This window comes from Rutilus rutilus (assembly GCF_951802725.1).
Source record: "Rutilus rutilus genome assembly, chromosome: 18".
In the NCBI taxonomy this organism is placed as follows: Eukaryota; Metazoa; Chordata; class Actinopteri; order Cypriniformes; family Leuciscidae; genus Rutilus; species Rutilus rutilus.
Window position 1 is genome coordinate 33139493 of NC_140231.1, and position 15461 is coordinate 33154953.

The following is a 15461-nucleotide window of genomic DNA, read 5'->3' on the forward strand; positions in this document are numbered from 1 at the left end:
ACGCAACAGTTTTATTTTAGATAGTCAGATTTAAGAATTTTCCATCACAACCTGCAGGGCTCTAACTCACAGATCAGAATGCTTCTCAAAGTAAAAGCCAGAGCACATCGTATTCCGGAGAGCATCAAGGCACTGTGATTAAACAATGTCACAAAATTACAATCAGTTAAATGTTTACACAACTTGTTTGCTGAATTCATATAGTCATTCCTGAATGTCTCTCAAAGCACCGTCTCTCAACCAGAGGCCCCCGCTCGTGTGTGTCAGCAGGCCGACGGGCGCGCGAGTGCGTCTGTGTGTGTGTGTGTGTGTGTGTGTGTGTGTGTGTATGTGTGTGTGTGTGTGTGTGTGTGTGTGTGTGTGTGTGTGTGTGTGTGTCAGCAGGGCTTGGGGCGCGTGTGTGAGAGTCACACAAATTGGTACGTTTAGATAAAATAAATATCGGTAACACTTTACAATACGGGTGCACTAATAAGCATTAATTCATGCTTAACTAATGCACAGATAATCATGTGTTAATGTATGACTCATGAAGAACTAAACCATTAATTAATGATTACTGCATCAGCAACTAATAAAGATTCTAAATGATTAATAGATTAAGTAATATATGAATTGTTATTAATTACATGTGTCATAATGTATTAATTCCTTAATAACTTATTTTATTAACTAAAAGTGTAAATTAATGTGTTAATTACCACAGTTGGTCAAAGCAATGTACTTCAACTTCCAGTTGTCTGCTTTAATTAATCATTAACTAATGATTTGCAAATGTATCATTATGTTATGACTTTACTTGTTGAGGCACATGACTATTAACTAATTGTTAAGTAATATGCCATTTTGGTGCCATCAAATAAATGGCATATTACTTAACAATTAGTTAATAGTCATGTGCCTCAACAAGTAAAGTCATAACATAATGATACATTTGCAAATCATTAGTTAATGATTAATTAAAGCAGACAACTGGAAGTTGAAGTACATTGCTTTGACCAACTGTGGTAATTAACACATTAATTAACACTTTTAGTTAATAAAATAAGTTATTAAGGAATTAATACATTATGACACATGTAATTAATAACAATTAATTTATTACTTAATCTATTAATCATTTAGAATCTTTATTAGTTGCTGATGCAGTAATCATTAATTAATGGTTTAGTTCTTCATAAGTCATACATTAACACATGATTATCTGTGCATTAGTTAAGCATGAATTAATGCAGATTAGTGCACCCGTATTGTAAAGTGTTACCTAAATATCTTACACTTTGCGTATCAACTCTGAGTCATTATACCTTAAGGGCCTCTTTTCACACCACAGCGTTCACCTTGAGCGGTCATAATGCCTCTCAAAAACATAGGGTACTGTGTAACAGGTTCGCTGGCTAATAAGCATACTGCTTTAGATCTATCCTAATTTATTTCCCAATTATAATCTTTTGGACCGTAGTTCATCCTCAGGAGTCGCCTGCGTGTGACAGTCTGACGTGAAATACAGCCCATGAGTGCTATAGAGCCTCTGATGGGCCTCTTAGGTCATGTCTCCGACTCAGAGAGGTGTATTCAGTGATCAGGATCAGACATTGTGAATGTTGTGTTGAATTTATTTCAAAGTATAATCTTAAAAGTTTAAATAATATCTTTTAAAAAAAAATTTTTTTTATTAAATTCAATAAATTATTAAAAGTCTTAATAAAAACAAATATTCTACAACAATGGTCTGTGGAAAAACTTGACTTGAACTTAAAGAATATTTTTTATTTATCATGGGTATGTAAAATAATTCAAAATGTGAAGCGTCACAAGTCATCTCACGCCTGTGAAATGTTCAATAATTCCTTAAGCTGTATCTGTGAGAAAATGACAGCATCTTCAGAGAGTGAGCAACAATGAACACATTTAGAAACTGTGAACCCTCAGGCCGTCCCACTGATAGGCTGCTTATAAGGTCCTTCCGATCAGCGCCGCGTAAGTTACTTGACAATAATGTTAGCTTCAGGATATCGGGTGACAGACCAGATGAGCTTCATGTGCATCATGTCAAAGCTTATGCAATGTTAGTCTGCTAACGCCTTTCCAGAGCCAACGTTTTGTTCATACTAAATTTATTTCAAAGCATAATCGGAAAAGTTTAAATGTGATCTTTTCAAATGAAAGATTGTTTAAATTAAATCTTTAAAGTTTGAATGCATACGCATCTTCTATTTATCTTTTAGAAGATTGCTGTAATGATTTTGTTTAATGGTGAAGTATAATTGTTATTAAACAATGTCTGTTCAAAAACTTTAGATTGTTGAAAAACTGTACTTAGTCATCTTAAATCTAATTTATATGAAATGATTCAATTAGTATTTTTTTGTCCATGCGGGGTTTACATTTTTATGGTGGGGGCTTTCCATAGCCATAATGATTTTTCTACCGTAACTGCATATTCTATCCCGTACACCTAAACACGACCATCACAGAAAACTACATTTGCACATTTTCTAAATGAAATAAATAAATAATGTAATATCATTTTTTGCGCGCGCGCGCACACACGGTTCTAAAAAATGTAAACAAAGTTTTAGCTAAATAAATATATAAATAAAAAGACCTTACATTTCCAGAGAGGTGAAGTAGTTCTTTATGCAACGATAAAAACAATCCAAAAAGCAAATAGTTTAAGTTGTCATAAACAAAACAGCCCCAGACCCTTCAGGGATAAACCACAGTGTGAAATGAATGTTCCAGACCCTCACAGAGACGAGGGGAGTTACAGAGCAGATGAGCCTCGGGGGACAATGTCACAGTAAAGCTAGTCTGCGTTCCAGAGTTTTATATTGGACGTGACCTTTCAACGTGATGACATAGTTCCCTGTCCGTTTGTTGATCAGCTCAATCTGAACTATTTAAGGTAAAAAGTCTATAAATTATTATTTATTTTTTTAAATGACCTATCGTTTCACTAGATAACCTTTTCTTCAGCTGTGATCGCGTACAGCCCGTTTAAACACTTCAAAGACTTTTGAAACTGCATTGATTTGGACTTAAAAATGATGGTAACCAATGAAGTCCATTGTTAGAAGAAAAATCCAGAAATGTTTTCCTCAAAAAACATAATTTCTCTCCCACTGAGGAAAGAAAGACATGGATATCTTGGATGGCATTGGGGTGAGTAAATTATGAGGAAATTTTCATTTTGGGGTGAACTAATCCTTTAAAAGGGGCATTATTTCAGTGACCCTCTCTCTTCTTGTTGCTGTTCATGTGGGAAAAGAGTGGAGACATCCGGTCTGACTACAACACTGCGGGACCTCACTTTTCCCTGAAGTGCAGCTGTATATATTCTGTATATAGTCCGGTTTGCCGATCAACAACTTCAAATGTTCGTCCTCCGGTAAATTTGGCTTTGAAGAACCTGTGTGAGAGTTTTCAAAAGCAGAGAAGACAGAAATCTGGATCTGGAGTCTGTAGAGATCACAAAGATGAGCTCAAACTCTTCTGTCTGGATGATCAACAGCTCGTGTGTTTGGTGTGTCGAGACTCCAGAAAACACGCCAACCACTGATTCAGTCCTCTAGATCAGGGGTGTCCAAACTCAGTCCTGGAGGGCCACTGTCCTGCATAGTTTAGCTCCAACCCCACACTGTAAAATATTTCCAGACTTTCACAATATTTAACTGTGTTTTTTTACAGTAAAATACTGTTTTAATTGATTTACTGTAAACAATTGTAATTTCACAGTAATGTGGATTCGCTCACTGACTTTTTACTATCTGCTATGATATGACAGCAAATTACTGTAAAAAAAAATAGGCTGTTCAGCTGAGAACGAAGACCCCACCCAGATAGCAAGCACAGTTGGGCCAACGGCTTTTTCTGTATGGGCCAGCCTGAGCCTCGCTGAAATCAGTTGTAATGGTGTCAGGTCCATACTCGGTGTAACTGTGTGTACCTTCGACCCGAGTTCGTTTTGTCACAAGCGGGCCACGAAAAAACTGAAAAAAAAGATTTTGGCGGTTAAATCCTGAGGATGATCCAACAGACGCGTCGCAGACCATTTCGTTTCCGAGAGGAATCATTCAGCTGAAAAAAACGGGTAAGTAATTTAATTCATTTATTGTTCTATTGTTTGATGTTTTAATTGAGATGGTTTGCGATGGTAATTAGGCCTTCGTAACATCAGAATACCCATTCGGTCGCGGAGATACGGAGTGTTGATGAAAAGGCCTAACGTTACGGTTTCATTTTAGGATGATTGTGTATTTGTTTTATTAGAAAAACTGCTGAGCTGGATCCAGTGCACTGTAATGTTGGCTAATGAAATTATATTTAGTAGTTATATTCCATTTTGTTTGCTAAAATTTAGTCAGTTATTTCGTCTTTTTCAACGAGTGATTATCGAATCATAGGAGTCGGACTATGCTTTCGGTGCATAGATTTGATTCACTAACATTTCAAAAGAGTCAATTACTTGTGAATCGAACTACTACACTGACCACCACGCTGCTGCATAACACCCGCGGAGACAACTCATTATATGTACAATCTGAAATTAAAAAAGACTTATTTTGTTGTAGCTAACACTTCTGTGGGGAGCTCCGAAACGGGAAAGCGTTATAGATAAGTGCAGCTTATTAATTATTTGTCTTTTGCTCGACTTTTGTTATTGAATGTTACGTTAACGTCAACGTAATTTGCTTTAGAGCAGGTGCACTTTAGAGTGAAAGAAAAAATGAAAGAGTATATATCACTGTATATTGCGATTAAAATGGTTTAACATTTTACTGCAGTGGGGATATATGATGATTATGAGCGAACATACTAACTTAATTGATGTTTATCTGATCGCACTGTTTGGAATCTGACACCAACAGTTTTTGCAGTCTTGGTTACACTTTATAATAAGGTTTTATTTGTTAATATTAGTTTTCAACATTAGTTAACAGAGTAACCATGCGTAATACTTCAAAATGTATTAATCTTAGTTCATTTTCATTTTGACATTTAAAATAAAACAGTATTTGTTAACATTAGCACTGTGAACTACAAGATCAAACATTGAACAGTTGTATTTGTATTAACTAATGTTAACAAATACTGTAACAAATGTATTGGTAATATTAGTTAACACATTAATGTTAACAAATGAGACCTTATTGTAAACTGTTACCGATATTTTGCATATACTGCTGCGTGAACTCTGACAACAACATTTATCAAACCTATGCACATAAAAAACGAATGCTTAAGATTTAATAATGACTTCACAATATGTATTCCTTTATTTAAAAGATGCAGTTCAGAGAAACCCTGACAGCTAATGCTGCTGAAATGGAGGTCGAGGGATCATGGACTGGTGGATCCAGCCGTCTAACTGGCAGTAGATCGAGGAGCAGACACAAGGTAAGTCTTCCTAGTGTTGATCAGGAGGCAGACACACTCTGGCAGTTTAAATCTATATTAAAAACACACCTCTCTAACCTAGCATAAACATAATACATTTATATCATTAAAATCCCTATAATCCTATATAATTCAAAAAGGATTGTTAGGCCGCATAAATTAGCTCAACCAGAACCGGAAACACTTCTCATAACAATGAACAATGGCATTTTTGCTAATGTTAGTCTCTCTGTCTCATTCTTATCCCGAGGTTACTGTTGTCAGCCGGATCTAGTCCGTATCCAGATCAGATGCTGGACCTGCACCCTAAGATGAACACAGTGAGCCCTGAATGTCAGAAGAGACCATGACAACTAGACGAGACCTAGAAACAAACGCCTGTCAAGACCTTGTTGACACAACAGTCATCGGCACAGTCATCGGATCAGATCCACGAGAACCAGACCAGTCCTCCACACAGACCCAACGGCCAGCTTCAACTCCTCTCCCACCAATTGCCAGCGTGATCTTATGAAGGTAAAAGAGTAGCAAAACTCGAGATTAGATGTGAATTTGAGAACTTGTACAATTAATATTTGTACTTGTACACTAAAATTTACACTCACATCTCCAATGTGAAAACTTGTTGAATGTTGAGATCAGCACTTGCAGAAAATAGTCACAAACATGCATTCTGAATTTTAAGCTGCAGATAGTTACAAATGTAAAAGTCATTCACAGAAATACAATGACAGACACAAACTTGTATTCTTTCATTCACATTCGCAGCACAACCTCAATTAAGCACTTCTCAAATCTGCCATTGCAATATCAAATCTTCACACATTGACTTTTGCAACTTTTTTTGCGATATATTAGATGCGTAACTAACTTTTGCATTTTCAAACTCAGTGGCAGTAAGAGAGATAGGCGTGGCAATTTGAAATGGCAGATTTGAGAAGCTGGAAGTGCCTAATTGAGTGTATACTGGGAATGTGAATGAAAGAGTACAAGTTTGTGTCTGTCATTTTATTTATGTGAATGACATTTTAACATTTGTGACTATTTATCTGCAGCTTAAAATTCAGCTGGTCCAAAATGCATATTTAGGCTGCATCAAAATAATCCACACGATTCTAGTCGACAAATAAAAGTCTTCTGATCTGAAACGATTGATCATTTTTATAAACAAAACGATAATTATGTAGTTTTTAACTGCAAACGCTCACCTTTTCCATCGCTCTGTGATGTGCACTTGGTCACGTGTCTTGTAATCGCATTACGTTACGCTTTTGCAAGCGTGCATTGCATTTCTTTAATTAAACTATCACTTTTTGAAGTTTAATAATCCTATTTCACTCTATATCATGACTCTTGTTTTTCTGTCCATAACATTAAGACTATTTTTAAAACGCCTTATGTTAAAGGGTGCTCATTCCTGTTCCTGGATATCTGTCCCAGCAACAGGACCAGCACCTCTTACCTAAGGTATTTTGCATGTGCTGTTGTGATCAGCAAATGTGGAAAAACTTAATGGATTATTGAAAAATAATCACTGTAAAATATATTGTGAAGTTAGACTGCTTTTTCAAATTTATAAAAATAAATAGGGAATCTATCAGACTCTGAAATGTAACTTTTTTACTTGTCGTTTTAGGTGCTTCCTGGGCATCAACCTTGATACAGGATCTAAATCCAAAAAGAAGCAGGGTGGCATCGATCAGCAAGTTTGTTCTCTATTGCGAAAACTTGTGGATTTTGAATGGATGGCAAAGCAGATTTTGTGCTTTTTTTCCATTTGCTCCAGTCATTGTTGCCTCTCTTCATTTTCACCTGCCATATTGCCACTGAATATTTTGGACTGCCCTTATGGTTGAGACCTTCTACCTGGCTATTGTTTTGGATTTTCCCTGTGTTTATTGGACTGATAATCTCGTTGCCTACTCCTGCCTGCTCTCACACTTAATCTGCCTCATCCTTCTGGGGTCGCTGCCAGTATAAATGAATAAACAGTTTTGTTTTTTGGGTCCTTACCCATTACCTGACCTGTGCACATTCATAAGGTAAAACACACATTCACAAGCCAACATGCATTCAACATACATACACATTCACCTTTACCAGTTCTTGTGTCATTGCATTTGGAAGAATTAGAATTAGAATCTGTGTTCTGAGAATAGTGTCAGTCAAGTTAGAGTTTGGGATGTAGTCCTAACAGCTTAATGCAACATGTTTGTTATGATATTATTGTATCAATTGTAAAAAATAAAACAATTGAGGAAAGCATTGTTTAATCTTGTTTTTTTTATTACTACTTTTCTGTGATCACATTGCATTGCTGTATTTAATTGTAACTTTACAGTTAATTACTGGCTACTAATTGCATTACTTTTACAGCCGAAACACAATAAATCACTGTGAAATTACAGTAATAATGTGATATAATTAACTGTGAAATCACTGTACACAAGTGTAATTTTACTATAATTTACATTAAATTTCTTACTGTAAATTACTGTGAAAGTAATGCAATTAGTAGCCAGTAATTTACTGTAAAATCACAGCAGAATTTTTTACAGTGCAATTAAACACACCTGAACCAGATAATCAAGGTCTGATTATATGGTTCAGGTGTGTTTAATTGGGGTTGGAGCTAAACTCTGCAGGACAGTGGCCCTCCAGGACTGAGTTTGGACACCCCTGCTCTAGATGAAGCTGTCGCGGATAATAAGGTCAGATGATGTTTAAAACATTTGATTAAATCAAATATCGATAATTATTGATAGACAATTTCACTTTGACAAACTAATTGTAACGGGTGTTATATTTATTTATTAATTTCCCTCAAAATCTCTCCATTTGTTACTATCGTTTGTCATATTTCTTTAATTATTTTGTATTCTGGAAATTATTCTTTTAACATTTCATTTAATTTATTTTTCTAAAATTGATTTCTATTAACTGAGATGTCATGGTTATATGGTCGTTTAGCAGTATTGTTAAATACGGTGCGTGGGTCCTTTAAGACTTATGTTCTGGTTCCGGTTGCTTTCCTTCAGTTCGCGGTAAATGCGACTGAAGAGAGGATGATGTTAAAACCATAGGTTAAAACGAGAGACGGCCACAGACTCAAGCTTGTTTTGATTCAATTGTCTTTTCATTCATGTAGAATAAAATCTGGCCTGAGTAATTTCTGTTGCCCGGTCTCGTTCATCTACCAACTCAACGCAGAGCTAAACGAGGACAGATCACATAATACTGGAAAAAAATACTCCTGTGGGTTTGTTTATTTATTCATTTACACAGGAACAATTCAGAATTTGTTTTATCTGATAGGCCCAGTAGTGAATAATTATATCCCTTAAATCTCATCTTTGATCACCAAAATTACATATTTAAAAAAAAAATCCTGTGGAAAAAAAATTTATTCATGCCTTAAAATAGCTTTACTGTAAGTCTACACCATAGCCATATAGAGAGATAGTTGCGATGCGACCATGAAAGATTCAAATGGTTAAAAGTCATGCAAGCAAACTTCAGATAGTTCCAGGAAGTGCTTCAGAGTTAGGCTTAACTGAAAACTAAAAAATCCTTTAAAAAAGTTGTATTTCTTTAGACTTTAACACTAAATGATCTAATGTTTGCTTTTAATATTTCAGTTTAGTGCATCAGATTAAGTTTTAAAAATGTTTTGAGCTGTTGTGGTGCATGTTAGCTCAAATCCATTCCCTCCACTGTCTGTACTAAATAAAAAATTAATTAAAAAAGAGGCAAAAAACCCCAAATCAAATACATTTATCAATAAACACTGTTTTTGTTGTTTTCTTCCAGGAGATACTCAAAGCTTCACTGGAACGCTTACAGAAGGAACTGAGAATATCTGTGAATCGTGAACAGAATCTGTGTAAAACTGCTGAAGATACTAAGGTTTGAAATAAATAATGTGATTAATGCAATTCTGGAAGTGTAGATACTGATGTAGATCTAGTTTGGCCAATTTTGTGATTCATTTCAGTTTCACGCTCAAAGCACTGAGACTCAGATTAAAGAAGAGTTTGAGGAACTTCACCAGTTTCTACATGATGAAGAAGCGGCCAGAATAACAGCGCTGAGAGAGGAAGAGGAGAAGAGGAGTCAGAGGATGAAGGAGAAGATTAAAAAGACGAGCAAACAGATTTCATCTCTCAGAATCACAATCAGAGACATCGAGGAGCAGATGAAGGCGGAAGATGTTTCATTCCTGCAGGTGTCAATGAATCTTCATTATTCTCCAATGATATGAATGTCAATTTTCAGAGATTAAAACCAAATTCAGTTTTGCTGAATAATTTGCATTTCTTTATTTTTCTTTACAGAACTTTAAGGCCACATTGCAAAGGTTTGTGTGTTTTTGTCTCTGTGTTTCTGAACTCAAATCATCACACTCTTAGAAGAAGAGGTTCTATATCGTAAAGGGGTCCGTGTACTTTTTCGTTCATTCATTATTCTATTTCGGAATGAAAGATGAAATTTAAAAAAGGGTGCAGCTTGGTTTTTTGTTTAAAAGAAAAAAAGCAGAAATGGCTGTATTTTGTTTTCCAAATGTATTGTCGTCATCAAATAATAGTATTAGAAAATTGGACATTTCCGATCGTTTTTTTAATTTGTAATATTTATTTGTACTTTTATTGTATTTCATTTGACTGATCCTATCTTTACCCGGAAGTAAATTACACCGTCTTGCGAGTAGATGTCGCCTTGGCTACGGCAGTTCATTGGAACGAATGCGTCAATAGAGCCGCCATCTTGGAACAGGGGAGCCCCTCCTCTTTAATGCATCAGCGTCAATGTAGGCAAAGGTCTAACGGAAATAAAATCACCATAAATCGTCATGAATGCGATTTTCTTTTTTTTGGTTTGTTCCAACGGTCAGACATGTATTTATCATTGAGTCCAGAGAAAATTTAAGGTTTTGATATTAAAGGGATACTCCACTTTTTTCGGAAATAAGCTCATTTTACATCTCCCCCAGAGTTAAACAGATGAGTTTTACCGTTTTAGAATCCATTCAGCCGAACTCCGGGTCTGACGGTACCACTTTTAGCATAGCTTAGCACAGATCATTGATTCTGATGAGTCCAGTAGCATTTCTTTCAAAATGACCAAAGAGTTTCAATATTTTTCCTATTTAAAACTTGACTCTTCTGTAGTTAAACCGTGTACTAAGATCGACGGAAAATGAAAAGTTGCGATTTTCTAAGCCTATATGGCTAGGAACTATACTCTCCTTCCGGCGTAATAATCAAGGAACTGTGCGGCTGTACCATGAGTGCAGCAGGCGTAATGATATGACGCAGCGCCTGAAAATAGGTCTAATAGGTTAGACAAACTTAGTCCCGGTCACGTTGGAAGAAGTTACCGAGCTGGGGACTATTTTCAGGCGCTGCGTCATATCATTACGCCTGCTGCACCCATGGTACAGCCACACAGTTCCTTGATTATTACGCTGGAATGAGAGTAGTTCCTAGCCATATAGGCTTAGAAAATCGCAACTTTTCATTTTCCGTCGATCTTAGTACACGGTTTAACTACAGAAGAGTCAAGTTTTAAATAGGAAAAATATTGAAACTCTTTGGTCATTTTGAAAGAAATGCTACTGGATTCATCAGAATCAATGATCTGTGCTAAGCTATGCTAAAAGTGGTACCGTCAGACCCGGAGTTCGGCTGAATGGATTCTAAAACGGTAAAACTCAACTGTTTAACTCTGGGGGAGTTGTAAAATGAGCATATTTCCGAAAAAAGTGGAGTATCCCTTTAAGATAATCTACTTCTTTTTCAAAATATAATGCATAGTGCTAGTAGGCCTAAGTTTATTAGTCACAATCTTCCCCTTGAGTAAACTTAGAATGAACTATCGCTACTCTCTCTCTCTCTCTCTCTCTCTCTCTCTCTCTCTCTATATATATATATATATATATATATGTGTATATATATGAGCAAAACTTGGCCACTAAATATTTATTATTCAATTATTTTAATGATCACAATTAAAGTTTTAATTTTATTCAACTGAACAAGCACAACATTCAGCATTCAATCAAATATTCTAAAAGATGTAAATAATAATGTTATTTCAACATAATATCTCGTTATTTCGACATAATATGTGTGCGTGCAACAAGAAAGATGTGCATTTGTAAATCCGGTGACGCGTACATTGATTTTTATTAATAAACTAGTGTTTTCTGACAGTGTCTGTCGACTCAGCTGCAAAGATGAAGTTGACGATCGCCATATTCGTAGTGAACGCACCTATAGAGAGAAATGCACATAATGGATTACATAATCAGAGAGTAGCCTTTTTCTTTTCGTTTTGAATTATTTAGTTTAAAGACATTTCAAGCTTTGTGTATTTGATGTATTTCTCATGTCTGTGTGAGGCATACACTGAGTTTCATTAAGTTAGGATGAGATGCGCTCCAGTTCACGGGCAATGCAAGTGACCGCGCGGGCGCCTCCATGATTATATTGTCTGTTATATTTGTCTTCTTATTTATTAAATCCAGGCAATTGGTTGATGAAAAGTTGATTAAAATTAAGATACAATTTATACAATACGAAATTCACTTTAAAGAAAGGCTTTCTACAAAACAAAACAAAACTTAATGAAGTGGTCAAAATCATGTCTGACCCGCTCCATGTCTCGCGATATATTGCGCATCCATCTTACTCGTGCTGTTCACTTTTTATAAATCAACATAAATGGAAAAAAAATTACATTATAATATTTTAACAAATTTGAAACTAAATGCGCTTATTTGATGGCTACAACAGCATAGTAGGCCTACGGACTCTCTATTTGTACAAATTGCTGCACATTCATTTAATTCTGAATTTTGCACACACAAGTTGAAAGGCATTTGTTCAAATCAAGTTCACGGATAATTGTGCGTGCATTTATTAATCATTATGATACTAAAATCATAACAAAGTAGGCTATGCTATGTACAAAAAATCAGATGAGTCCAGAATATGAATGCAACGTTTAATCACACGTTAAGCATTTTCCTTTCATTTTTCCATTTTACTGGAAATGTTAGCCACACACCAGGGTAGCCAAGGCAAACTGCCGTAGCCGAGGCGACATCTAGTGTATATATCTATGACTTCGCACGACGGTGTAATTTACTTCCGGGTAAAGATAGGATCAGTCAAATGAAATACAATAAACATACAAATAAATATTACAAATAAAAAAACGATCGGAAATGGGTCGGTCCGTGTACTTTTTTATCATTTCATTTCCTGTTTGGAATGGAATAACGAGAAATGAAAACCAGCTAGTTTTTTAGTTTAGTTTAAAAAACGAAAAATTATATTTTGGCTCGATTTTTCATTTTTCGTTTGTGGTTTACAAATCGATTTATGGGTTCGATATTTCATTTGCACACGTGGGCGGCGCTGAAACGCCCCTTTCATCTTATTGGTCGAAACGCTCCACCTTCAGTAAGCGACGAGCTTTTCTTTCTGTCAGGCAGAATAAGAGTCAGTACGAGTGCGGCACTGACAAATGCACGTTAATAAAATAATGTCTGAAACCACCACTCACTGTTAACTACGCACAATATTTGAAGCAGAAATATGTCACGTAATTCGTGCTGCTGCGTGATTTCTCGTTATTCCATTCCAAACAGGAAATGAAATGATAAAAAAGTACACGGACCGAAATGTCGTTCAATTTTCTAATACTATTATTTGATGACAACAATACATTTGGAAAACAAAATACAGCCATTTCTGCTTTTTTTCTTTTAAACAAAAAACCAAGCTGCACCCTTTTTTAAATTTCATCTTTCATTCCGAAATAGAATAATGAATGAACGAAAAAGTACACGGACCTAAAGGGTTCTGTCAGACGCTTCTTATATAGAACCTTATAGAGGTTCCCATCATTTTATGGATTTAGTTTGAATTAACCCATTCATACATTCATTCAAGTAATTAAATTTTATGCATTTAACAGCTTGTAATCTTTATTACTAAAATTAAATATGAAAGTAAAAATGTAAGACATTTCTCCTTCGAAACTTTTTGGCCTAAATGGTTCTTAAAATTGAGTCAAGAACCCTAGAGTTCTATATAGAACCACACTGAACCATCAGCATCTCTGACTCTTGAATGTTGTTTCAGATCCCAATATATTCCAGATCCAGACCTCAGTCCAAGTGTGACGATCACTTTCACAGATCACCTGACCAACCTGAAGCTCAATGTCTTACAGAAGATGCAGAACAATGTTGGTAAAAGTGAGTAAGACTGAACGCAGCAATGACTTTTGTGGTTATTTGTCTTAATCTGTGTATATGAGTGTGTATCTGTTCTCTCTCTTCAGCTTCAGACAACATCGCAAGCAAACAAGAAAAAGAAAATGAAATTAGACCAGTAACTCATTTCTTGGGAGCAAAGAAAGAAAATGAAATTAGACCAGTAACTCATTTCTTGGGGGCAAAGAAAGAAAATGAAATTAGACCAGTAACTCATTTCTTGGGAGCAAAGAAAGAAAATGAAATTAGACCAGTAACTCATTTCTTGGGAGCAAAGAAAGAAAATGAAATTAGACCAGTAACTCATTTCTTGGGAGCAAAGAAAGAAAATGAAATTAGACCAGTAACTCATTTCTTGGGGGCAAAGAAAGAAAATGAAAATAGACGAGTAACTCATTTCTTGGGAGCAAAGAAAGAAAATGAAAATAGACCAGTAACTCATTTCTTGGGAGCAAAGAAAGAAAATGAAAATGAAATTAGACCAGTAACTCATTTCTTGGGGGCAAAGAAAGAAAATGAAAATGAAATTAGACCAGTAACTCATTTCTTGGGAGCAAAGAAAGAAAATGAAAATGAAATTAGACCAGCAACTCATTTCTTGGGGGCAAAGAAAGAAAATGAAAATGAAATTAGACCAGTAACTCATTTCTTGGGAGCAAAGAAAGAAAATGAAAATAGACCAGTAACTCATTTCTTGGGAGCAAAGAAAGAAAATGAAAATAGACCAGTAACTCATTTCTTGGGGGCAAAGAAAGAAATGAAATTAGACCAGTAACTCATTTCTTGGGGGCAAAGAAAGAAAATGAAAATGAAATTAGACCAGCAACTCATTTCTTGGGAGCAAAGAAAGAAAATGAAATTAGACCAGTAACTCATTTCTTGGGAGCAAAGAAAGAAAATGAAATTAGACCAGTAACTCATTTCTTGGGAGCAAAGAAAGAAAATGAAATTAGACCAGTAACTCATTTCTTGGGAGCAAAGAAAGAAAATGAAATTAGACCAGTAACTCATTTCTTGGGGGCAAAGAAAGAAAATGAAAATGAAATTAGACCAGCAACTCATTTCTTGGGAGCAAAGAAAGAAAATGAAATTAGACCAGTAACTCATTTCTTGGGAGCAAAGAAAGAAAATGAAATTAGACCAGTAACTCATTTCTTGGGAGCAAAGAAAGAAAATGAAATTAGACCAGCAACTCATTTCTTGGGAGCAAAGAAAGAAAATGAAATTAGACCAGTAACTCATTTCTTGGGAGCAAAGAAAGAAAATGAAATTAGACCAGTAACTCATTTCTTGGGAGCAAAGAAAGAAAATGAAATTAGACCAGTAACTCATTTCTTGGGAGCAAAGAAAGAAAATGAAATTAGACCAGTAACTCATTTCTTGGGGGCAAAGAAAGAAAATGAAAATGAAATTAGACCAGCAACTCATTTCTTGGGAGCAAAGAAAGAAAATGAAATTAGACCAGTAACTCATTTCTTGGGAGCAAAGAAAGAAAATGAAATTAGACCAGTAACTCATTTCTTGGGGGCAAAGAAAGAAAATGAAAATGAAATTAGACCAGTAACTCATTTCTTGGGGGCAAAGAAAGAAAATGAAAATGAAATTAGACCAGCAACTCATTTCTTGGGAGCAAAGAAAGAAAATGAAATTAGACCAGTAACTCATTTCTTGGGAGCAAAGAAAGAAAATGAAATTAGACCAGCAACTCATTTCTTGGGAGCAAAGAAAGAAAATGAAATTAGACCAGTAACTCATTTCTTGGGAGCAAAGAAAGAAA

At 35.4% G+C, this 15461-nt stretch overlaps 2 protein-coding genes and 1 long non-coding RNA gene across 3 annotated transcripts in view; all 3 read left to right on the forward strand.

Moving 5' to 3' along the window:
- Positions 1–15461, forward strand: part of LOC311277686 (E3 ubiquitin-protein ligase TRIM35-like) — a gene marked incomplete at its 3' end in the record, with an annotated part of 38359 nt that overhangs the window by 20851 nt on the left and 2047 nt on the right. The window contains exon 6 of the mRNA XM_084388056.1: positions 13753–13847. Within this exon, the coding sequence (XP_084244182.1) occupies positions 13753–13847 (95 nt within the window). The remainder of the gene's footprint in view (positions 1–13752; positions 13848–15461) is intronic.
- On the forward strand, positions 3951–7912 carry LOC311277884. Its single transcript, XR_014625341.1, has 5 exons — positions 3951–4093; positions 5290–5400; positions 5651–5916; positions 6807–6867; positions 7037–7912. It is a non-coding gene; the product is annotated as an uncharacterized lncRNA (long non-coding RNA).
- LOC311277418 (E3 ubiquitin-protein ligase TRIM35-like) lies at positions 8346–13674 on the forward strand (the record flags this gene model as incomplete). Its single annotated transcript, XM_084387735.1, has 5 exons — positions 8346–8387; positions 9211–9306; positions 9395–9625; positions 9735–9757; positions 13551–13674. 5 exons carry the CDS (start codon positions 8346–8348, stop codon positions 13672–13674), a joined length of 516 nt encoding a protein of 171 aa, XP_084243861.1.